Raw genomic sequence first — 23,530 nt, forward strand, 5'->3', positions numbered from 1 at the left:
CCAAAAGAACAGTTTGTGCTGCAGAAGGTACCTGGTAAACCCATTAAAAACATGCAGATGTCAAAAGCGATGGTGTGTTATAAAAAGCAGGCATCAAGCACTCTCTTAAAGGGAAAAATATGTTGGCACAGTGGAGGTAAGGGAAAGAAGGACTGGGAAACACAGCTTGTGATTTACCCTTAGTAGTGAGTGTTAGGTTAAACAGGTCAAACAGAATATTAGCAAATTTTCTATTGATATTTGATACACTGATAGCTGATGGAGGAGCAAAATGAAAGTCTGAATAACGTTGTCTCAGGTGAAGTTTCGTGAAAGGACTTGAGCCAAGCTGATGACTCAATATCTCTCACCTTGATCCTTGAAAGGAAGGACTTAATTCTATCTATGCACTCCTTCTGCTTCTCTTGTTTTTGCTCTCATGGACTTGGTGGAAAAGGGCAAAAGAACAAGATCTTTCCTTTTTACTGGAGTCAGATGAGTTGATGTTTTCCATAACTTCAGCATTAGGCTGTCATTCCATAGCAGCTAAGCTGATCTGATTGGTCTTCCATCCTTTCCCATACCCTGTCTCCAGAGTGCATCAGACCTATGGTAATCTGAGCTATTTCAAGTCAGTAACTAGCAGAAAGATCAGTAGGCAAGGAATATGGGTCCTCTAAACATGATAAGCTGATTTAAGGGCTTGTTGTCTCTAAGAGGTGGAGATTCTGTTTGCTCCTGCTCCTCCTCCCACCCGCAGCCATTCCTGGCACATGTCTGCCCTTCACATGCACTAACATCTGGTGTGCATCAATCCTTCCACAAACCAATTTAATTTACTAAAATTTTAGAGAACCATCCCACTTCCAAAAAGTAACACATTTTCTGCCATTTTAGTGATTTAAAGTGGCTCACTGGAAAGTGAGAGGATTCAACACCACACTGATACTGAAAATGAAGGCTGTATGGATCTAGATTTTCCCTTTTCAGAAAAAGGAAACAGTTAAGCCAGCACAATTGCATTTAAAACTGCACCTAAAAGCCAGTGAACAGTTTCCTACTGGCATGGTTCATCCAGACAGTTTGAAGCACAGTCTGACAAGTTCTAGTTTAGGTATAAGACAAGGGATAGGAACATGTGGCTGGAATGGTGCTGGGGGTAAACAGATAATTATGGCAGCTTTGGAACTGGCAGCTCATGGTTCTGCCATGGATTTGGAACATTGTAGTCAGAACAAGAGCTGGAGGGAGATTGCTGCTTTCTGTGTAGTCTTTAAAACCCCTAGAAAATCTTCACAGGAAATATGGATGCTGCTCTCAAGGTCTTCCACTTCACAGAGATCTTTCTGAAGTCATCAGAGGGCCACGAAAACAGTCAGTGGGCTGGACACATAACCTATGAGGAAAAACTCAGGGAACTGAGCTTACTTAGTCTAGAGAAGGCTTAAGCACTTTAGCAGCCTTCTGATACCTAAAAGGAGGTTATTGAGAAGACGTGTGGCCAGGATCTTTACAGTAGTGCACAGAATGGTGAGCAACAACAACCATATATTGAAACAGAGGATGTTCTGACTTGATATACGCAAATATTTTTCCCTTGATGACAGCCAAGCATTAGAAGAGATGCTTTGAGAGGCTGCAGAACCTCCGTATCTGTAAGGTTCGAAGACCTGAGGGGACAAAGCTCTGAGCAATCTGATTTGAATTCAGTGGTGATGCTGCTGTCAACAGGAGGTTGGACTAGGTAGCCTCTGAGATCCCTCACAACATAATTCTACAATTTTGTGACAGAATAATTTTTTTCTGCTCAATTTCATTTCAGTAAGCTGTATTTTAGGCAGCAGTTCAACATTCAACTGTGAGAATTAGGAAGGACCTTTATTTCTGAATAGTGATTGTTGCCCTTAACAAACTGCCTGCAAGTTGTCCCTATCTTAAACCAGTTATGTAACCTTTACTAGTCATTAGGGTATTTCAGTAGCCAGGTGGCAGGTAAATGCTAAAGAGAAAAATACTGCTACAGCATGCTTAAACATAGCACACACTTAAAACTGTGATGCTGTGTCACTTCTGCCTGATGCTGTCCAGCCTAAAGTGCTGGAGAGATGGTGTCAAATTGGCAAGACTGTAAAGACCGGAGTTTCTGTAAGGAAGATCAACATGTCCTTATCACATTTGAGGAACCTATCCCCAGAACATCATGCATTGATCAAAAAAAGGTTAATGAGAAAAGAGAAAAATACTTTTGTTCAGTATCTTTCAAGTTTTTACAGGACTCCAGAAAACAAAGCAGTTGAAAAAAAAAAAAAAGATTTTAAAAAAAAAGATAAATTCTTAAATTCTGTAGCATTTTTTCTCTTCCAATAGGACATGGAAGGATCAGGTAGTATTGACCTGTTAAGTGAATCCAGAATTCCAGGATCAAGAGAGCCAAAGGTAAGTGGATGCTTTGGGGGAGAGGAGTGGTGTTTGTTGTTGTGATTTTTTTTCAAAAACAAAACTGTCCTACTCTCTGCTTTTTGGAAACACGTAGCCCCAGTCTGCTATAGATTTGGAGTTGCTGCGCTGCACTGGATGCTCTAGAATGACATTACAATAACTGTGTCCTCCAAAGAATCTGAATGGTATTTCTCTGATACCTGGTTAGCTGATGATTGTTAGATTCTGTTCTGGTATATTTTGAGATATTAAAGGAAGAAATAGGGGTTTTTATATTATCTAGCTCTCTATTTTTTTTGTTTTAACCTAATAGTTGCTCTTCTTACGTATGAAGATGAATTACATATACTAATGAAACTGAAATGTTGTAGTTTCACAATCAAATGTGCACAATCTGAAACTAAAAAAAATGTTCCCAGTAGTGTGGAAGCAATGTCCCAGAAGAAGAGATGTTTTTTCCGCCATCACATGTCTCACGAGTTTTTTGCTAGTGTGGGCCACTTTAAAACACCAAGTAGGGAATATGGAATACAACACACAAGTACTTAACAGATCATTTGCATTTATCTTCATTCTTAGCAATAACATCAAAACTGCAGCCTATGATGCCTTCCCCAAAGCAGGCAATTATCCAGTATTACTCCTCCCAGAGCTGCCTGCGTTGTTCTAGTTTGGTCTTCAGAAGTCCTGCCCCTGTGCTCACTCCAAAAGAAACGTTCAAACTTTCAAAGCATGTCTTGGAAAGAATGAGTCTTTTTGCCCAAGTACTGATGATTATGACCTTGGGTTATGGTAGATGCCAGGTTGAATACCAGGCAACAGCGCACTATCACTGCGAATAAGGCAAAGCCTGTACTGGAATACATCAGAAAGAGCATTGCCAACAGATACAAAGTTGTTATTATTCTAGTCCTTTACTGAGGGCTGATGAGGCTGCATTGAAATACTGAAATCCATTTTTTTGTACCCCACTTCAAGAAGGATGGGGAGAAGACAGAGATAGTCCAGCAGAGAGCTATACAAATGGCATGGGGCCTTGAGTACATGACCAGTGAGGAGAGGCTGAAGAAGCTCAAATGGCTTAGTCTGGCAAAAATGAGACAAAGGTATGATCTAACAGCCACTTACAAGTCTTTGAGGGACAATTACAAATATGATAAAGCCACATTGTGCCTCGTAGTGACAGATGGTGCAACAAGGGCACTATGAGACAGTGGGGACAATTGGGACAGTGGTCACAATTTGCAGCTTGAGATATTCAAATTGAACCTTAGGAGAAACCTGTTCACTAGGAAGTTGGTGCAGAACTGGGGCAATTTGCCCAGAGAGGTTGTGGAATCTCTGTTCTTGGAAGTTTTCAAGACTTTGCTGCCCAGAGCCATGACTGACCTGATCTAGAGCTGGTGACAGTTCTGCTTCAAGGGGATGACTGGATTAGATGGCCTGCAGAGGCCCTGTACAGCCCTGTTTCTATGATTCCATGAATCATCAGAAATGAACTGAACACTGGAGACTGGAGCGAGTCTGAGAAGCTCTTTACTGTGCTGGTTTAAAGTACTAGTAATTATGACTCAGTGAAGCTACAGTTGACTCAGTTTAATATCTTTTCCTAGATACTTAAAAGGTGGCCACAAAAAATACTGTTACAAAAATAAGAATAGCATTTGTCAGCTGAAACAAGCTGGTGTCCAAAACCAGGTCCAAAATTGCCAATTCTGACCTGCCTAAATGACAGCCTTACACTAGGTTTTGGTTTTGTAACAGGCATTGTTTCCAAGACACTCAGCTATAAATACTGAAAAAATGTCTTATTGCAGCTGAATAAAATCTTGGAATTTTGTTTTCTTGTTGTTGCTTAGTCACTCCGCAAAGTTTGAGTCAGTAAAGAAGGCACATGAGAACTTTCTTGTAATCATGAAAATTATTATACATACTTACTAGTACTGCGTGAAAGCATTATGAGCCATTTACACCCTATGACAACTCCGGAGGATCCTAACAGCATTTGTGTGAAAATAGTAGAATATCTGCTTCTAAGAGGGTTGTACCTCAAAGTAGCTACAATGAAATAAATTACATTTATTTGCACTATATTATATCTGTTGAATTTTTTATTGATCTTTTATGAGAAAGCAGTGGTTATGTTTTGAAGTAGAAGTATCAAAAATATTTTGTCTGTAGGCTCAGCTACCATTTCCAGGGTTTCTATTCTCTTTCTTCCACAGATCAGTGTAAAGTTTTGTTGCTATTTGGTTTATTAGTGTCTTGTCTTCGTATTCCAGATGAAGACAACTCAATCACTTTGTTGAATTCTTTTTTTTTCATCCAACTTTCTAAAATGATCAGTAATGAACTGTTGTTCATTTCACCATCAGAGAGTCATAATTGTACTTTACCACTGATGTCACCATATAGTGACAAAAGAGTAATTTGGAGAGCTTGAAACAAACGTTTGTTTCAAGCTACTTTTAAATCTAGCAAGACAATGCCATGTTGCCTCTAAACTGGTAACACATCTTAATTTTAGCCAAGTAGGCAACTTAAAAAAATTATAAGCAATTGAAAGCAATCCCTTGCAACAAATGTACTTGGACAACTTTATTTCTGATATTTTCTAAAAATACATATAGTATGCAGTGACAAGGTTGAAGTTGTCTTTGTAAGGAAAAAAAAATTGTCTTTGCATGATAATATAGAGCAAGGTAATATTTATCAGAAAAACAAATCTAAAACATTGCTTACATTTTATCACTCTCTGATACTACTGGTCTCCAACATTGTTTTCATAACAGTTATGGTTATGAATTAGGGATTTTTCAGAGAAAATTTATTATGAAATGCTACATGGACTTACTAGTAAATTCAGTGTAATTTTGCAGGTTTCTGCAGGAAGACATGGACAGCGTGGGCCATTAGGACCAAAGGTACCCTGTGTTACAAGGAATACTTGAAAGCTAACCTCTTTTGCCTTGGCATATATTTTTTAGGTCTATATGCCCAACGTTTGACTTAACAAAACAGCTTTTGTTTAACATTCATATACTGACTAAGTATAGGACAAATTTTGTTCACATTTACACTGGGTATCCACCCAAAATGCATATTAATAGAATTATTTCACATCCACATCAGAACAGTGAGTAAATACCAGCTGGGCCGTTACATTCCAAGGCACTTGGTGTAGCATGGCATTTTTGTTTAATTTTTTTTATATTAGGACATTTGTTTAATTCTTTTATATTTTAATTTTTTTTTAATATTAGGACATTTTGTTTCATTTTTTTTATATTAGGACATTTGGCAGTTTCTCTTTGTCTCTCATTTATACATCATTCTGGTTTCCAAGAGGTTACATGTATGCTGCTGAAAGAGAAAGCTGCGGGAAGAGACCTTCTGGCATGATCCTGGAAAGTGATAGGGAAATGGTCTTGAAGGTGTGCTGGGAGGAAGAAGGGAGATGTCATAACTACTTTGTCTTTACTTTGAGCTCAGTAGTGACTGATTTTTTCCACTTGGATGCTGCTATTGATTAAGTAACCCATAAGGCAAAAATGGAGAGATGGAAAACCAGAATAAAAAGGGCAGATTCACAGAATAGGGCCTTAGACAGAAAGAGATTTTTTCTATTCTTATGTAAAGCTCGAGTACCGCTCAGGTTAATAGTACAACGTGACAACACCTTTTCAGCACCTTAAATGTGGAGTTAAAGAAATGCAAAGTCTTCATTGCCCTGGGAAATTACAGCAACACTGAGGGAGCAGGAAGTGGGAAAAAAAAATAGGTGAGGAATCCCATCCTCTGTTCCTAAAATTTACACCTGAACACACACAGCACAGGTTACTGACTACCCAGGAAGCACATTGCCAGCAATAACTGCATGCATCTGTTTCATAGAACAACAGCAATCAAAGATCTGGCCAGGCCCCTATGTCTAGAGTCTATAGATCTCAGCTTATAGGGCTGAAAAAAGTCCCTCCATGGGGTACTACTCCTCTTAATGCTGGAGAACACCATTACTTCTGAGTGAAAAAAACCCAAGAATTTGCACAGACCTTGTTAGTAGTGAATGATACTGCAGAGAACCAGCTAGAATAGATGTGCGCTCACATGATGCTTCTCTATGGACACAAGTAGGTGCTGAGTCTCCATGTTGAAAATACATGTTATATTAAAAATGCCCTTAACTAGAAATTTTGTTTCCAAACTATTGTGGAAATACTGTTTCACAAAGACTTCAGAAATGGAGGTAGCATGACTCCTAGGAATTCTTTACTGTAAGAGTGATGAGGCACTGCAACAGGTTGCCCAGAAAAGTTGTGGATGCTCCAACCCTCAAAGTGTTCAAAGCCAGGTTCAATGGGGCTTTGAGCGACATGGTTTACTGGAAGTTATCTCTGCCAGGGCAGGGAGGTTGGAGGTGATCTTTAAGATCCTTTCCAACCCAAACTGTTCTATGATTCTGTAAGTTAGGAACTGAACTGGGACTGAAAAGATAGTCATAAGCCTTGGCTAAGAGACTTCACCACCACCTACACTAAGATTTTAGTTGTTTAATCTTGAGTCATACATCTTCAAGATCATGGAGACACGGAAAAGAACATGCTAATGCCTGATATCTTACAAAATCAACTATACTACAGCAAAATTAATATAAAGTGTTTATAATACACTATCACCCTCACGGGGATGAATTTTACACCCACTTTTCATGGTTATAAATGACTTTACTAGGCAACAGTGGCAAAATACAACAACCACCCACTTCCAAAACCCAACAGCTAAAGCATCACGAGGAGTTTAAGGTACAGTTACGCTTCATACATCCTTCATCCTTCAAATACCCCAAACTAGTAGAGCTGTCAGAGAAGGCCTGCTGTGATCAAAGTTTTCTCGCTTTCCTAGCAAGTAAGTATAGATACAAATTCTACTTTTATTATTATGAAAAACTGTTTTCATTTAAGAAAAACAGTCTACAGTCTTCATGCGTTCATGAATATAAGCACGCCTAAAAGACAGTAAGCATAAACCTAACATGTGAGGCAATGGCTGTAGCCCCTTGCTGATTTATTCTTGTTTATATTCTCTATCTCAAATGAAATAAACTAAATTGCATGTTCTCTGTTTGTAATGAAATGAAGGAATCATGTCTACTCAGAGTTGTGTTACTCATGGTATAATGGAGTGGCTGGGTAGATGAGGAGAGTAGTAGTGTGGGGGAGGCTGAGTTAACTGTTTTGAAGGAAGGTGGTGGGTCATTTGTGGAGGCACAGGGTCACTGTCGCATTGGTAGATCTGGGGAATGTTACCATGTGCTGATTTCAGACACCAAAACGAAGGTTCAGACATGTGGCTTGGTAGATGCTCAGCAAAAATAATGTGTGGTGACCAGAAACTCTAAGATGTGAGTGGGAGGTTAAATCCCTAGAACCAATTCACAAATGTATGCTGAGCATCACTTTACCAAAAATATGCCCTATTTTTGCTAATCATTTTACTATATTCAGTCACTTTTTTTTGTAAGGAAAGTAACATACCTGCTTAAAATCCTTGTAATTACTGTTCACTTTGATATTTGAGCTCTACTATGTCTCTGTTTCAGGGAGAAAGAGGCAACATCGGTCCACCAGGTTCAAAGGTGGGAAATTCGTTTAACTTGATCAGTTGTTTCTTCTTCTTAGTTTCCTTTCTTGTCTTAAGACACTCGGGGATAATGAACATTTCCTGCTGTGCCAGCATATTAAAGTTCAGAGAGGCTTCTCTGGAAAAACAGAACTCTTTCTCATTTGGATTGAGATTATAAAGAGCCAGGGTAACCTGTCGCTTAAGATATCTGTTTAAAATGTGGTTAAAATTGCATATAAAATCCTCAGGTGCATGAGGCCATGGTGTTTTGTGAAGCCGTTTATATTTTCACCAGAACACAAATGAAAATCAGCAAAGATTATATAAAAAACTAAGTTTCACATGCCCTCCTACTCCTTAATGACTGTAGCTAGCACTCCGCACCAGAGCACTTCCCCTGTGACGCACGTCTGTAGTACAGTAGTAGATTGCACAGAGGCCTCAGGAGCCAAGCAGGACCCCAATCCAGTGTTCAGCATAGAGGCCACTGTTGTTGCCTATTTCTGTGCTAGAACCTGCCCATCATCCTGCTGCCAGGCTCCTCCTAACCCACACCTGACCACTTGGGAGGTACGAAATTATAGAAATGGTGGTTGGAAGGACCTCCAGAGGTCATCTGATCCAACATCACATGGAAAGTGGTAGTATCACCAACACTAGATCACATCAGGAATGGATTTGTCTCACTGAGCCTTATATACTTCCAGGGAGGTTCCAAAACCTCTTTTGAGTATCTTGTTCTGCTGCTTCACTCTCCTCTTTGGAAAGACAGTTTCGCTGATGTGCAGCCTGTGCCACCCAAGCTGTAGTTTGTCCTGGCTCTCTAACCCACCCCGTGCGCCAGTGTGCAACCTGGACCTGCTGCTCTGGATCGGTGTAGATTCCAGACATCAGATCCCACTGGCAGGGAAACCTGCCAGTTTACATGGCTGTACACTGTGTTAGTGGTGAAATGAATGGAGTTGGAGTCCATTCTTTCCTCTCCAGTCTTCCCTAGCATTATCAATGTCTGTCCTGGTATGGACTCCTCTTGGAGCATACCCAAAAACTCCTGTTTGTATCTGTGCTGCTTTCTGCCAGTCCTTGGCTGATTTACTTGCCTTTTGCGGGCAGAAGCCAGCAGAGAGCGGTGCTGGGACTCATAGAAAATAGAAATAAATAAATACATGAAATTAACAAATAATTCTCTTGCATTTGGGACAGCACTGAAATCAGGAGTTGCTCTAGGAAACAAGATAAAAGCAATCACATATCTACCCTTCTGCTCACTGAATATTTGCAAGAGTATTATCACAGTCTTCTAGCAGCATCTGCTTGTTTATATTTTAAAAAACGACAATGTAGCAGGACTCTGCTCGCCATAAATTCCATCTGCTGTACATATTTTGAGTGTTGCCATTTCACAGAGATATTTGTCAGCATGATAATTAAAGCTGATGCACTGATGCATAGGACAGTTGTTTAAATCTTCTTTTTAATCTGTTTGAGACTATGGATTATTTTCTTAATTATTATGTATAGAAGTGCTTTGTTCTGTGGTCCTTGTTCTAGTAATTATTGTTGATGTGACAGATACATTTCAAACACATGTATATATTGTAAGTGGAGTCAATACAGTGCTATTTAAAAATAATCAATCAATCTCTTTAATCCTCAGATTAAAAAAAAATCTTAGTCTTCTTATATTTCAGCAATGAGCCGCATTCTTAAAATATGGAGTGAGTTAGAGATAATAATGTCTGTGAATGCATTATTCACAGTAAAACATCTTACCTATCCTGGATCTTTTCTTCCAAATTAAATTTAGATTAAATCAATTGGTGACATTATTCAGCATTTGTACTAGTAGGAAGCTGATCTGCAGGTACCAACATGCCTGGAATGACAGCAGTCTGTGGCAGAAATGCTGTTGGTCCAAGGTTATTTCCTCTGCCCAGTTACCTTTGCTGCAGATAGATATATATAATTTTCCACAAGCCCTGGAAAGACTTAAGTCCCAAGTACCATTTTTACGAGTCATGTAGGTGCCTAAATCCCAGTAGTTGCTTAGGACCCTAAATCCCATTAGTATTCAGAGACACCTTTCATCCTGTACTTGTCCATAAAATGAAAATTAGAGTGCTTCAGGAATTATACTTTATCTTAATAAACTGAGTGTTTATTCTGGAGCCACATGCTTTGCTGATCACAGACAAATAATAGAAATAACAGTGAGAATATCCTTTCTCAATGAAGTGGATGCATTAAATCTTCTATGCTGATGGTTTTGTAGAAAGGCGTAAGAAGAGAGAGGATTTGCGTCCTGTGAACTATTAATTTGAATATCTTGTATCACACCAGAAATGCAGCAGGAAGACCATTTGACTAAGGGTGCTTTGAAACACTGTTGTTCTTTAAGACACTCCTGTTCAAGTATCAGATAATTCTCAGCCGTTTTGTTGGGTCACATCTGTCCATCGCAGTATCCTGTTTCCAACAATGTCAAAAGCATATGCACTTTGAGCAGACGCTTAAGTGCAATTTGACCTTATAAAAAGGCAAATATTACATCATAGTTCTCCTGAGTGACCTCGTAAACTCCAGCAATCTGTGACTCAGGGACTTTCTCAGATAGAAACGGTGTCTGAACCACAATTAGATCCCTTTAAATGAACTTGATGTCTCCCCTGGAACTCATGAACATCTACAGTTTACAAGACCTTGGGCAAGATACTCTGCCAGCTTAACTACACATCCCATGAACTTCTTCCAGCTATTTTCATTTGGTGCCCACTATTTCTTCTAGTAGAAGTGTGAGTCCTTAACTACTCTCTACTTTTAGAGGTCTCACAATATTCTTCACCCACCCCCTCGTTTGTCTCTTTTCCAAGCTCAAGAATCATCACTTACAAGATCATGTCTCATATAGAAGCCATTCTGTACTTTCCATTATTCCCACTGGCCTTTTCTGAAGTTGTTCTAGTTCTACTAGATCCTTCTAAAGATGGAAAATATGAACAAACCAGAGCACAGGATTCAAGTTATGGGCACACAATAAGTATATACAGTGGCATAGTAATGTTCTGTGCTCTTGTTTTCTTGTCCTTTTTATAACAATTTCTTGTATTCAGTTTATCTTTTTAGCAGCTACTGATCTGACCTTTTAATGGAATTGTCTATGTCTACTAGATTTTCATGGTACTATCTACTGTAAAAGCCCAAAAATATTTTCTTGAAGCAGAACCAAAAATAAGAACCAAAACAAACTTTTCCTTAAAAAACCCAAAAACATTCCTCCTCAAAAAAGTCCCCAACAAACAAACCAAACAAAAAAAAACCACTATAAAACCCCACAAAACAAGCAAACAAACAAAAAAAATCTCCACTACTAAAACAAAACAGGACTAATCTGTCACTTGGATGACTCATTAGGCTGTTTTGTGTCATTTCCTTTGCTCTTTCATATGACACAGAAAAACAGATGTGAAATATGTAGTTCACTGTTTATCTGGTCTTTTAAGAATTCAGAGCCTTCTTTTATCCATTTTTCTCTGGGCAAACTGCAATACCATTACAGAGTCATACTTCTGTTTTTCCTATAGAACAGAGAAACTGATCAGATTCTTAGCGGTATTATACAGTCCTGCACTAAACTACAGCAGCAGCTATCAACGTTTTTGCCCCACATACCAACCCATCTATTTCCAATACCTCTCTCTCCTCTTTCTTCAGCCTGAGAGTCACTTGATTGAAGGGTGGAAATAACCCATGAAGTGTATCTTGGCAGAACGCAACAGAATTCACCTCTTGCTAAGTGGAGGTGGGAGCAGTGGAGAAGAATGATTGAAGCTGCATTAAAAAAAAAAACCCTGCTCTGGAGAGGGTGAAACAACAGGAGGCATGGAGAGGGCAGATGACTAATGAGATAATACTGACTCCATGGACCCTCCCCGCAAACCTGCCCTCTAGTCTATTCAGAACCATACTGTGTCCCTCCCAAGAGTGGTAGCCTCCTGCTTGTGTGAAACTGAATACAACTTAGAGAGAATAACAGTGTATTTGTTGTGACAGGGAATGCCGGGTACAGACGGAAAACCAGGCTTTCCTGGCATTGCTGGACGTCCTGGAGATGTGGTGAGTAGGGCTATCCTAACCTGTGATCACCTGACACACGCTGGCTCCCCAGCCTATGTCTGAAGGATCAGCAGGAGCCCTAACGCTACTTGCCAGCAGTGTGTGGAGAGCTGGGCCTGGGTTTGTCCTAGTTAACATGGAGCAGTTACATCAGACAATAAACACAGGAGGTCCCTTGCCCTGGCTTCCCTCACGAGTCAGAAGTGATATAGAGTCTAGTTCCAATTCTTCGATGCTCGTTTTGCTTTTAATTATTCAGAAATCAGCTCTGCTTTTAATTAGAGGGAAGCCAACAGGCTCATAGGTGATTTTAACATTATTTCTTACGTGTAAGAGCTGTGAGGATTACAGAGCTCTTTAGCTGGGAAGTCCCAAGGCTCGTCCCCTGCCACCTTCCTCTCTCTCATGACACAGTGAGTTGTATCAAGGGGCTGATCAAGTTTAGAAATAACCTGCCTGAAAAATGACTGCTCATCTCACCTGTGTTCCCCTGCCCAGTCCACTGGGCAATCCTGGACACAAGTGAGGTGGTTAATGCTGAGAAAGGAAGGACCAGCCAGGCATGGCTAATTTCAGCTCAGTGAAAGAAAGGCTTGTTGGATTAAACCCCATTTAATGAAATGTTGTGTACCAATTTGCTTCTAGTCATCTGTGAACTCTGCCAAAAATGCTGTGAAATACTTTTAAACATCAAACCCTCAGTGGGTCTGAGTTGAAACCAGCTGGCCCCATCTGCAGTTTGAAAGAGCTGAGGATCAATCATTTTGTACCTGTGTTTTACTCTTGTGCTTTTTGTGAAGCTAGAGAAAGTGCATTTTCACAATTTTCCCTTCTCAAATCACTTATGCTTATTTTATTTTTTAACACATGCAGGGTCCAAAAGGGGAGAAGGGTGACCCAGGACCTCAGGTGAGACTGTGTGGATTTCATTCTTTCTGAGAAACCTTGTAAAATGTAGCACTTAGTAAATTGGTTTTCTATCTGTAATGCTTTTGAAATAGGGTGAACCAGGACAGGATGGGACGAGTATTGTGGGACCACCTGGACCACCAGGACCACCAGGACCAATCATAGCAATACCTGAGGTAAGCATGTTTGTCAAGCATTAAAGTCTCTGTAAACCATCTTACAGAGAAGAGGGCACAAACAGTTAAACTGGCAATTCTGTTGTTGATGTTCAGGTCATAAGTCTACCCCTCAAAACAAAAAAAAATCTCTATATGTCTCTATATCAAATGGGTTTGTTTTCAAAAGACAAAATAGGATGGAAAGTGAGCGAAGAGCTTGCATACAAGAATTATGGGGTCGTATTGAATTGAGAGCTTCTCACAAATTCTCCAGGTGATTCTGTAGGAGTTGTGAACATAAGATAAAAATCAACAGAGAAATACAAAACTGGGAATGTTTAACAAAGCAAGGCACCTGAGACACAGCAGTATATAGGAGAGAGATAAGTTGTGTTTTCTGACAAGTGTCCATTATACAAGCCAGAGCACTGACTCTGTTTTGGAAGCAACAGTCAAAAATACCAAAGGGTAAAATGCTAGAAGCTCATAAAAACTGTCTGATATCCTTTAGCTGCATGTATATTTTCAGTCACTTCTGCTTTGTGTACATCAGCCTTCGCAAAAACGATACTAGTTAGCAGTAATGAAGGCTTAGCAATAAGGATGTATCCCATTTCAAGCTGATGACACAAATCCTTGTAGTTGGCTTGTTATGACATGAAGAACTGGAGAATCTGTGAGTGGCTGGAGGAAATTCTTCACCTCTGAGAGCTGAAGGTGCCTAAAACAGCCACACTCATTCGTAGGAATGGGTATAACGGCAGCTGAGAAATCTGTGTTATGCGGAGCTGGACACCAACATTATCAGAAATGTGAGTTACATGTAACACTTTTTTGTTGGCTGAAACTACTAGGCTTTCACTTAGACTTCTACTACCGATAACAAATATAGCATAAATTGGCATCCCATAGCCCACATAACCAGTCCCAAAAGAGTTTAGTTTTTTTACTGAATTTACTGGGTATCCACCTAGAATCTCAGGATCCTTTAGATCCTAAGGTCTTGGATGAGCAGAATTATAGATTCACAGAAATGTTGGTTGGAAGGAGTGTCTGGAGATCATCTAGTTCAAAGTCCTGCTCAAAGTGGGACTGTCACCAGCTCAACACTTCATCATGTTTCTGTTGGAGTTTCTGGGAAATGCTAATGTAAAGTTCATGTTCTTCCTCTCAGCCCTGTAATGGTGTCACTGTGGGGCCTTAACTCTTATAAATGAGTAAACAGCTCTGTTTGCAGTAATAATGAACCTGAATGTGTTGCTCCTTAGCTCATAAATACATCAAAAAACACTGTCAGAGCCTCAGAGGGAGGATAGTATGTATAAAAACTGTAAGAAGATTATTGAAGCTGACATAGCAAACTAATGACACTAGTTTGCTGGAGGCAGCATGGCTCCCTATATATTGTGATAGTGTCAGTCCATAGGTCTATCTAATGTGTAGCTATGTCTGAAGAAACATAATATGCACCCTCTGAATTCTCCAGAACTCCTGTGTGAACTACTTTCCCCATGCATTACAAAAATGTGTAGAGCCTGGTAGAAGCTGCATTGCATTAGGTGTGCTAGAAACTCATACAGAAACCCATTTCCTTCTCTAAATACCCTGTAGTTTAAGAAGTAAGCTCTCTTACAAAGTAGGGTGCATGATGTATATGGCTTTATGTACGTTTGTAGCAAACAGGTATTCTGGGAGGTACAGCAAGAGCCATCTATCCTCATATGCTTCAAATCCTCTATATTGTTAATCAGATTATTTATCTGAGGACTTGATATGATGGATTTTGTACAGTTAATTAAATGCATGTGTGTGTAAGTATATGTCACTATATATGACATTGAGTTCTACTTACCTCACAAATGTTTGTATAAGAAAAAGAACCTTTGCTTACTATACGTTGGTTGAGATAGAAGATTCAGTTATCCAAATACATTTTGTTGACGCAATCACTCATCTTCTGTAGTTAGCTTCAGATATGGAAAGAACTACTGCAAGTAGACCTATCAGTTGCCATTGGAATTACAGAACTAAAATAAATACCAGTACAGGCTGTTGCAATGTGGATATCAGCTTGACGTGGGTAGAGTGGCAGAAATCAATTAAGTGATCTAAGTGAACCACAGGGCAGTTAGAGAGATCACTCCCCATGTCAGGGTCTATTAGTTCACTCATTTAACCATTGTGTAGCCAAAGACAAGAATACTTCTTGGGCTACAGAAGTTCAACGGACTGATCTACAAGAGTTGGAAGGAAGGTTTCTTATGAAGGGCTGTGTGGCTACAACTAAACAGATTTTATGCTGCTTGATCAAAATATAACAAATTAAAGAGATGGTGCAGTTCCAGTATGGTTGAAATATTAAGATCTGACATGGACAGCTGTGGCTCAGGGCCAGGCCTCACCAGTATCTGGCCAGTAGCATTGTTTGAACTGCACTGAAAAGTGGACCTTGGTTTCCTCCTCATTTAACCTGGCCCCTATGTGAACTGAGGGGATTTGACTCTTCAGATGCCACTTCTAACACAGTGAAAATATATTATAAGATAAAACTTAGGCCTGCAGTGGAACCTAGCCATTTCCAGGCTTCTGCATGGAGTACCTACCAACACCGTGGGTCTCAGAGGCTTGGAGTAATTTCTGCCTCTTTTGCCTCCTGCTGTCGATCAGGAAATCTGCTCTGAATTGTCCTGTTTAAAAAACAATGTCCCTCAGTTTGCTGCTGTTTGATATTCCAAAATACTAAAATCAATATTCCTCTTCCTATATTGGCTCTTTCACTCTTTTGGAGCATAATGTCTGACATCCAGTGAATTTTCATGCATGGAATTATGATAACCAGTAAACTATATTAATTGTTGCTACGATTTTGTCACTCCAATTTAGCTGGATACAGTACAGAAATAGTTTTGAATAAAGAAATGTTATTGAATTTAAATTTAAAACTTTTAAACAATTATATATTGTTGCCATTATTCATCTGTAGTTTAGGTACAAGAACTGAATGAAAGGCCTGGAGAAAGGTTAATGTTGAGGTGTAAAGCACATGTCAAAAAAATTTGTTTCCTATGTTCTTTCTGTAGTTCTAACAAGGATATATTCATGCCATTTGGATTCAAAGCTGAAGGTTTCCTTAGAACCCAACCCAGACAATCATGCTGAAAACTACTGTTTCTTCCTCTTCATAACAGTGAAGAAAATACAGAAAATAACTTTGTCCTTCCTTTGTAGTCAGCACTTTCTGAAGTGATTTGATGTGTTGGAAAGTTATATTGCTGGTTTGTTCCTACTAAAGCTGCTTGCACATCCAACAAGGAAGATAAACAGCTATATACCTGGAGCAAGTTGTGAAGAGTGCCATCTTTTTCTCTAATCATCATCCTTATACTCTATTTTCATATCTTCTTCAGTACCCTGTACAGTTTTCTGACTTCCAACCACAATTGCCATTTGCAGCTAAACTCTATTTATAAAATATACAAAGTGCCTGATCACAAGCTGAGCAAAGCCTTTGGGATTACTTCCACTGACTTCAATACAGTTTGGATTGAGCCCAAAAAGAATGAATACTGAGTAATTTCACACTGAAAAGAGAGTGTAAACCCAGGGCTCCTGGATTTCTGCCACCAGCTGTAGATAAAGCCGAACAATTGCAGCAGGAGGACTCTTTTATTACTGTCATTAAAGTAACCGCCCATGTCCTATTCCCTTTCTGGGCCATATAGAACTGCGAATACAGTGGGACCAACAGCATCATGCTACTCCTGGAGCAATGCAGCAGAGAGTTCATGCAGTCCTCTTTTGTGTCCTCCCTCACATCCCAGATTAGAAAAATATTATTCAGAGACTCCTAAAGTAATTGGAAGTGACCTCTGGAGGCCATATGGCCCAATCTCCTATTCAAAGCAGGGGTAGCTTCAGACTTAGTTCCTGTACACTGTATTCATAGCAAATGTTGCAAAAGATTGTCATCTGAAAGGATTGATCTGCATATGGTTACAAGCAGAGGAGGCATTCAGATTTCACAATACCTCAGTGGCAACATGCTTATTCATGTGCTAAGTGAATCCCTGGCACGTGAAGGCATGCCCTGCACTGGCCTTGTGAAATTCAGAAGATTTTCATTACGTTGAATGGGAATACACTGCTGCACACAGCAGCCTTATATTGAAATGGATGGCATGGCTTGCCTGCTAAACAAGTGGACAGGTTCAAGCCTCTAAGGAGATTCAGTACATCTTTCTGAACCCAAAAGAAGGCAAAAATGGCACACAATAAATGGAACTGTTGGAGTGAAAGAAACTAAACAAATGACAAAGACTGAGAAAGGATCTCTTTTCACCTACAACATTTATATGGAGCAAGCACTTATACATCACTGCATGGTGGGATGCAGACATGGCCAGAATGTAACTTCAACTGTACAACAGGATGAGCGTGATCAGACAGATTCACCATTTTAGAATGCCAGGAGTATTAAACTTTCATTTTGATCTTTATCTTACTGAAGAGAAATTACTTCAGGCTGTAACATTTGGTGTCATAGTTTTCAAATTAAAAATTAGAAGTTTTGAAAGCATTCTGAGATCCTTACATAAGAAGTGTAAAACAAATGCTAGGTTTTGTTATTTGAGATGTACAGCAAAAATTAGAAGTATAGAGCCTTTTGTGTGACCTTATTTGGGCTTTTCTTCCCATAGCTATAAATGGATGCTTTAATTGTCCATACATTTCTAAAAATATATGTGTGCTCTAGATAATCAATTTAGTGTTTAAAATAACCTGTTCTTTAATCACTTTTTAGCTACTACTCAATGATACAGATGGAATTTTTAACTTTACTGGAATTAAAGGACTGCTTGGACCTCCAGTGAGTATATGCTGCTTTATTAAATCTTCATATTTGCTCTGTCTTCCATGCCTCCTTTTAAGTATCAGCTAGAGCTGAGTTTTCTATGCTTTAGAATTGTGTTCCTGCTAACTTTAGCACTAAGCTCTGTGGAAGCACTTCAGGGCAGAACTGAATTCTGTGTGAGAATGAATTTCTTTTACACATTTGTATGAAAGAATAGCTCTGAATCTGAACTATATGCTCAGAATGATAGAAATGTAGAACTGATGCAAAAATAGGGACCAAGATTTACATAACATTTCTTCTATTTTTTTCTGTTCTTGTTTTTCAAGTCATAAAATGTTGGGATGAAGTATTTTGCTCAGTTCTTCTTGAGACTGCAACTAGGAATGCTAGGCTCCTGTGTATGAGTTTAGCCTCACAGCAATTATGTCTGTGGATGAAAAACTGGAAATTTCATGAGAGAACAACAGATATGAAATTTCAGGTTCTGTTTTGCAACTAGGAGTATAGCTGCAAAATAGTTCAGTCAAATATTTGAAATTCTGAATGCTTCTTGGTAATGATTTCAAATACCTAGGACTGGATCCAAAGAGAAATCTACCATTTCCAGGCTATGGAGTCTATTCAAACTTGCCTGAAAGTCTACAGTATATTGTACTTTGCAAAATTTTAGTCCCCCCAAATGAAGCATCTTACTTCACAGCTAGTTTCATTTGTGGACTGTTGTTTGTGTATTTTGTTAATCTGTTTTCTTATTTGTGAGCACAGTTCTATTCCTCACATTCAATCCCTGATGAAACAAGGAAGACCAGAATGTGTGTAACTGATAGCAGAATTTCACTCTACATAGCCATAACCTGAAAAAAAAAAAACACATGTATCTTATTAATGCAACTGTTCCAAAACAAATATTAACTAAATCTGTCAGCAAACTAGGAAGAAGGGCACGAGCTCCAATAAAAGCTTTTAACCTCTATCTGTTAGCCTAGCATGCCTCTTACCCACTTCTCATATGGTAGGATGGCATCATATTATTGTGGCTGCATCCAGTGGTGCTTGTGGTAAAGCAACTTTCATGGAAGATTATTTTGGTGTGCTTCCTAAAGACCTGATTCTCCTGATACCTGGACATAATAGGATGCCAGGACAGCGCAGACTGTCTTGTGTGAGCTTTTCTACTGCAAGTAGTTGCCATTCAAGCCTTAGATTCTCAAAACAACATAGACGAGTGGACTTGTGAGCCCAGCAGAAATGCATTGGTTTGTAGTAGTTGTTAGAGTTATAGTCCCAACAGACGCTAAAGTGTCTCTCAGCAGATATTACAGTGGGGCAATCTTAAATATGCCCAGTACAAATCCAAATCCATTTTTCTATTCACAGCTTATCACACACTCTATTTCCTATCCACAGACAAACAGGAACAAAATGTCAAAGGTAGGAGGGCTACTGTGATCTCTGTGCTGAACTCTGGAAAAGATTAAAGGAGGTTGAATTATGGTTGTACACCTTTCATATGTAGAAAATGTCACCTTTCTTCATCTGTTCCTGGATCTCTGTCCCTTCAGTTTTGGAAAGTAAATGCTAATGTCCCAGAAAAAGTTAGAAGCATAGGGTGTTGTGGAGTGTTCACAACCTTACCACTGGCTGAATGAAGTTCTTAATCCAGTTTCAGATTCAGTTAACATTCATAAATTATGTGATGCATTGAAAATGCATGTTCTGTTTTGCAAGTCGGTAATGTGTTTGTAAGCAGGTGGGGTTTTTGCATTTTGTAGGGGCAAGATGGAAAACCAGGTCTACCAGGATTTCCTGTAAGTATGATGTTCCTTGGATTTAAGTAAGTATTTTTCAATATAGTTTAATATTTAAAACATTTATATTGTACAGAATTTACACAAAGTCTAACACATTTTCATATGGGAGTCTGTAGGTCTTTATGGAATCAACAACTATGGTAGAAATTAACTCTGCCAGAAATGAAGTTTACTGTGATATGCACATGTCATATTTCTGTTTATCTCAGAATCAGTTCTGTAGTTTAAATCTAAATGTAATTGACTCTAATGAAAAATTATTACCTAAGGAAAAGACCTATGTAATTCAGGAGAAACAAATGGACTTCTAAAAGTTATCTTCATACACTTATGTAATTGTATTACTCTTCAGACTTTTCTTATCACCACTATATAGTACAGTAAAGCCCTAGAAGTTGCATTCTTAATTTTTTATCCTTTAGGAAACATTTATTATTTTTATAAAAACAAACCAGTGCCACCATGGAAGCATAGCCATAGTATCAAAATGTACCTTATACTATGCTACCTGGCTATGATGCTCAGACTGCCACACCATATAAACATTATCTGGCTTGTGAACTTCATGTAGTATTGTTTATACTATTATATTTATATTCTATATAATGTGATAGAATTATTTGCCCTTGTTATGATTGCTTTACAATTCAGATGCGTGCACATGGTCTCAGGACCCTTTGTCTATTGCCTGAGAATAACTAAGGAGAAAACTGGGAAAGCTGACAAATGATGTTGACAAAATGCTGGTAAATTGCCCAAAATTCTACAAAAGGTTGTTTTCTAAGTCCTGGGTGTTGTGGACTGCATAGGAAGCCAAAGAAGGGGAGGGAACTCCTTAAAAATATTTTTCACTTGAAAAAGAGCTGATAACATTTAGAAAGTGATGTGTTCATCTCTCTAGCATTTATAGAGTTCCTATAGAAATGAAAACAGAAAAAGGTCTTTTATTTATCTCTTCACTAATGCAGAAATTACGTAGACTTGAATTTAATTCTTGTTGGGTAAAACAAATGCTTCTGAATGCACTTATAATGGAAGATTGTAAAATAAAATGTGATCTGAACAGAATGCTTTCACCACAGAATAGATACAGAAATGATCTAATTTTCAAATATATAATCTCTATTTCAGGTAAAAATATTTTTTAAAAGTACTGTTAAAAATATAGCTTCAGAAATTCTGTTGAAAATCAGTCTGGCTGAATGATTGTGGAGGGAGAGAGAATAGAGTAGGGAGGAAATAGAGAATTTTAGGCTGAATTTCCATTCTTATTAATGTTTGCATATTTCTCTTTGTGAATGTGTGTATCATCTACACTGTGATAAACATCAGAGTTTTTTTATTTTATTTTTTTATAACAGATTCTCCATATATGATATTTGGTTTAGGGAATACTTTGATTCAGACAGCAATTTAGTCTTGTCAGAGTTCTTAGATTGCAACCAGAGTGATTCATGGCATTTAGTAAAATGGCCTAACTCCATATTCTTAGCAGATCTCACCATAGATTTATGTACTTGGATTTGCTTAGGGTCCTCGGGGACCGAAGGGTGATACTGGTTTGCCTGGACCACAAGGGCCTAAAGGACAACAGGTAAGAGAAAATGCAAAGGGAAGAGTACATGCTGCAAAATGTGTTAGATGACAAATACTTAGTGATATCAAAAGTTTAATGATTCTTATTTTACTAGGGATTGGGATGTTAATAAGTTGATGTGAAAAATTTACTAAGTGAAAATTGAGAGAGTGCTAAACAAAATAGCTTGAAATAATACTACTGAGAGCTAATGTTCCTGCTCCAGTGTTGAAACTCAGTAGTGTTGTATGCACTTATCAGAATAAGTTTGCATACACATTAAATATGAGGTGACCTCTTCTTGCAAGTTGATTGTCTGTACTGACAACCTCGGATCCTAACTGAAAGGTCAAATGAAAAAAAAAGATTAATCGTTTCCTCCTCCTTTGGCACAGAGGGCTTTGCCTACAGAACAAAGACTGCAGTTTTCCATTCCTAAACAAAGTGTAGGCCTTGGGTAGCTCTCTCCTTAGGATCCTTTCTCTTATTTCTGCACAACAGTGTTTATTTTGTAACACTGTTGAGAGGCAACTAAGGACTGATTCTGCTATTTTGTAAATATTGCAGCTGTTTTTCTGTTTTCTTCCCCTTTTCATCCACCTGCAGGAAGCAGGGGAGAGGAATATCCTCGGTCTTGGGGATAAAAAAAGAAAAACAAAACCACTTTCTTGTTATTCTTTGTAAGCAGCTCACGTCACTTTCTGACAAGTAATAGGAAGGCTTGGAAATGGTTAATTATGGTTTGAAATAGGATTGTAGATGAACAGCATCTTAATTGCTCAGAAGAAAACATCTCAGGCCACAAATACCAGTCCCCTTTTGTCATATGAATTCTTATTCCTTTATAGAGTGCAAAAAATTATCAAGCTCATCCTTAAAACCCTTTGGGTAGGTTTTGGTTTGCATGATGGGTTTTTTTTGTTTGAGGTTTTTTGTTGTGGTTTTTTTTTTTTTCCTTCTGCTGTCAACACTGGAAGGAAATCAAAACTTAGAAGACGTTATATTTTGTACCCACCAGTGACATAGGCTGAGGCTGTTTCTGAGGCTGTTTCTGAAGCATGAACACCAGGTTATGCTGAAGACTGATGAAGTTGGGAACCATAATGAAGGTGCACAGACACTTAGGAGCATTTTGCTTTAAGAATGCTTCTTTTGCAATCTCAGGTCCATAAAATCGCAGAAGATAAAGTCAGTGAAGCCAAGCCTTAGAGAGACTCCAAAGATCCAGAGTATCCTCAGAGACACTCCGAAGACTCTAAAGATTCAAGGACCTGCAATAGGAACTGAGTTGTAGCACTTCCTGCGCAGTGGAAGTGCTATAACCTGGACTGTCATTTTAATCAACAATCAAGTGTTAGTTTCAAGCCAGATTTCTTCCATTAGAGATCTTGGGAAAGCTATTGTACCAAACTGCCTGAGCTAGGAGGAGGAAAGTTACAGCCGAAAGATCCAGAGAGGCAACCATGTCCTGGCACTGGGCAATGATAATTCATGGCCGTTATTCAATGGAATTACCCCTTGATGAAGTGGAATACAAAGGGTCATAGTTTGAATGCTAGGAATTGGCCTTCATTAAAGGTAGTGAAACTGCATCATTGCAGACATATAGAGAGAACAATTCATGCTTTCCCGACAGTAAAATCAGAACCCTTAGTGTTCTACCGAGATTTGACACTTCCAGCAGGATTTCCTGACCACTGCCTAAGCTGATGGTACACAAGAAGACACCAGCAGCGTGTCTGCCTTTGGCAGAGATCTCTTGTGAACACAGCATGTTTCACATAGTTGATCTATTGAGAACAATTAAAAGTATTTTTGAAAAATAAGTACTCATTCATCTTGGGGAGATTTACAGGAGCAGGATATTTTTAGTGTGCTTTATTATCTTTTAAGAAAGATCAGCCCTTTTCTCCTCCAGAATCAAGCTTCACCCTACTCACATTGATATCACATTCCATTTGATATCACAGCATGACTAATCTGTCATGCTTCAAACAGCACTAATGCTGCTTTGACTTCTTCTGATTAATTGAGAACTGCTTTGTAAACACTATAAAATTACTTTGAT

At 38.8% G+C, this 23,530-nt stretch overlaps 1 protein-coding gene across 1 annotated transcript in view; it reads left to right on the forward strand.

Moving 5' to 3' along the window:
* The window catches only part of COL15A1 (collagen type XV alpha 1 chain), a 153,225-nt gene that overhangs the window by 97,648 nt on the left and 32,047 nt on the right, over positions 1 to 23,530 (forward strand). Inside the window, exons 17-25 of the mRNA XM_086741476.1 lie at positions 2,347 to 2,415; positions 5,298 to 5,342; positions 8,018 to 8,053; positions 12,091 to 12,153; positions 13,027 to 13,062; positions 13,155 to 13,238; positions 18,022 to 18,087; positions 19,848 to 19,883; positions 21,418 to 21,480. Coding sequence (XP_086597602.1) covers positions 2,347 to 2,415; positions 5,298 to 5,342; positions 8,018 to 8,053; positions 12,091 to 12,153; positions 13,027 to 13,062; positions 13,155 to 13,238; positions 18,022 to 18,087; positions 19,848 to 19,883; positions 21,418 to 21,480 — 498 coding nt within the window. The remainder of the gene's footprint in view (positions 1 to 2,346; positions 2,416 to 5,297; positions 5,343 to 8,017; positions 8,054 to 12,090; positions 12,154 to 13,026; positions 13,063 to 13,154; positions 13,239 to 18,021; positions 18,088 to 19,847; positions 19,884 to 21,417; positions 21,481 to 23,530) is intronic.

The sequence above is a fragment of the Chlamydotis macqueenii genome, chromosome 2 (assembly GCF_036417535.1).
Source record: "Chlamydotis macqueenii isolate bChlMac1 chromosome 2, bChlMac1.mat, whole genome shotgun sequence".
Classification (NCBI taxonomy): domain Eukaryota; kingdom Metazoa; phylum Chordata; class Aves; order Otidiformes; family Otididae; genus Chlamydotis; species Chlamydotis macqueenii.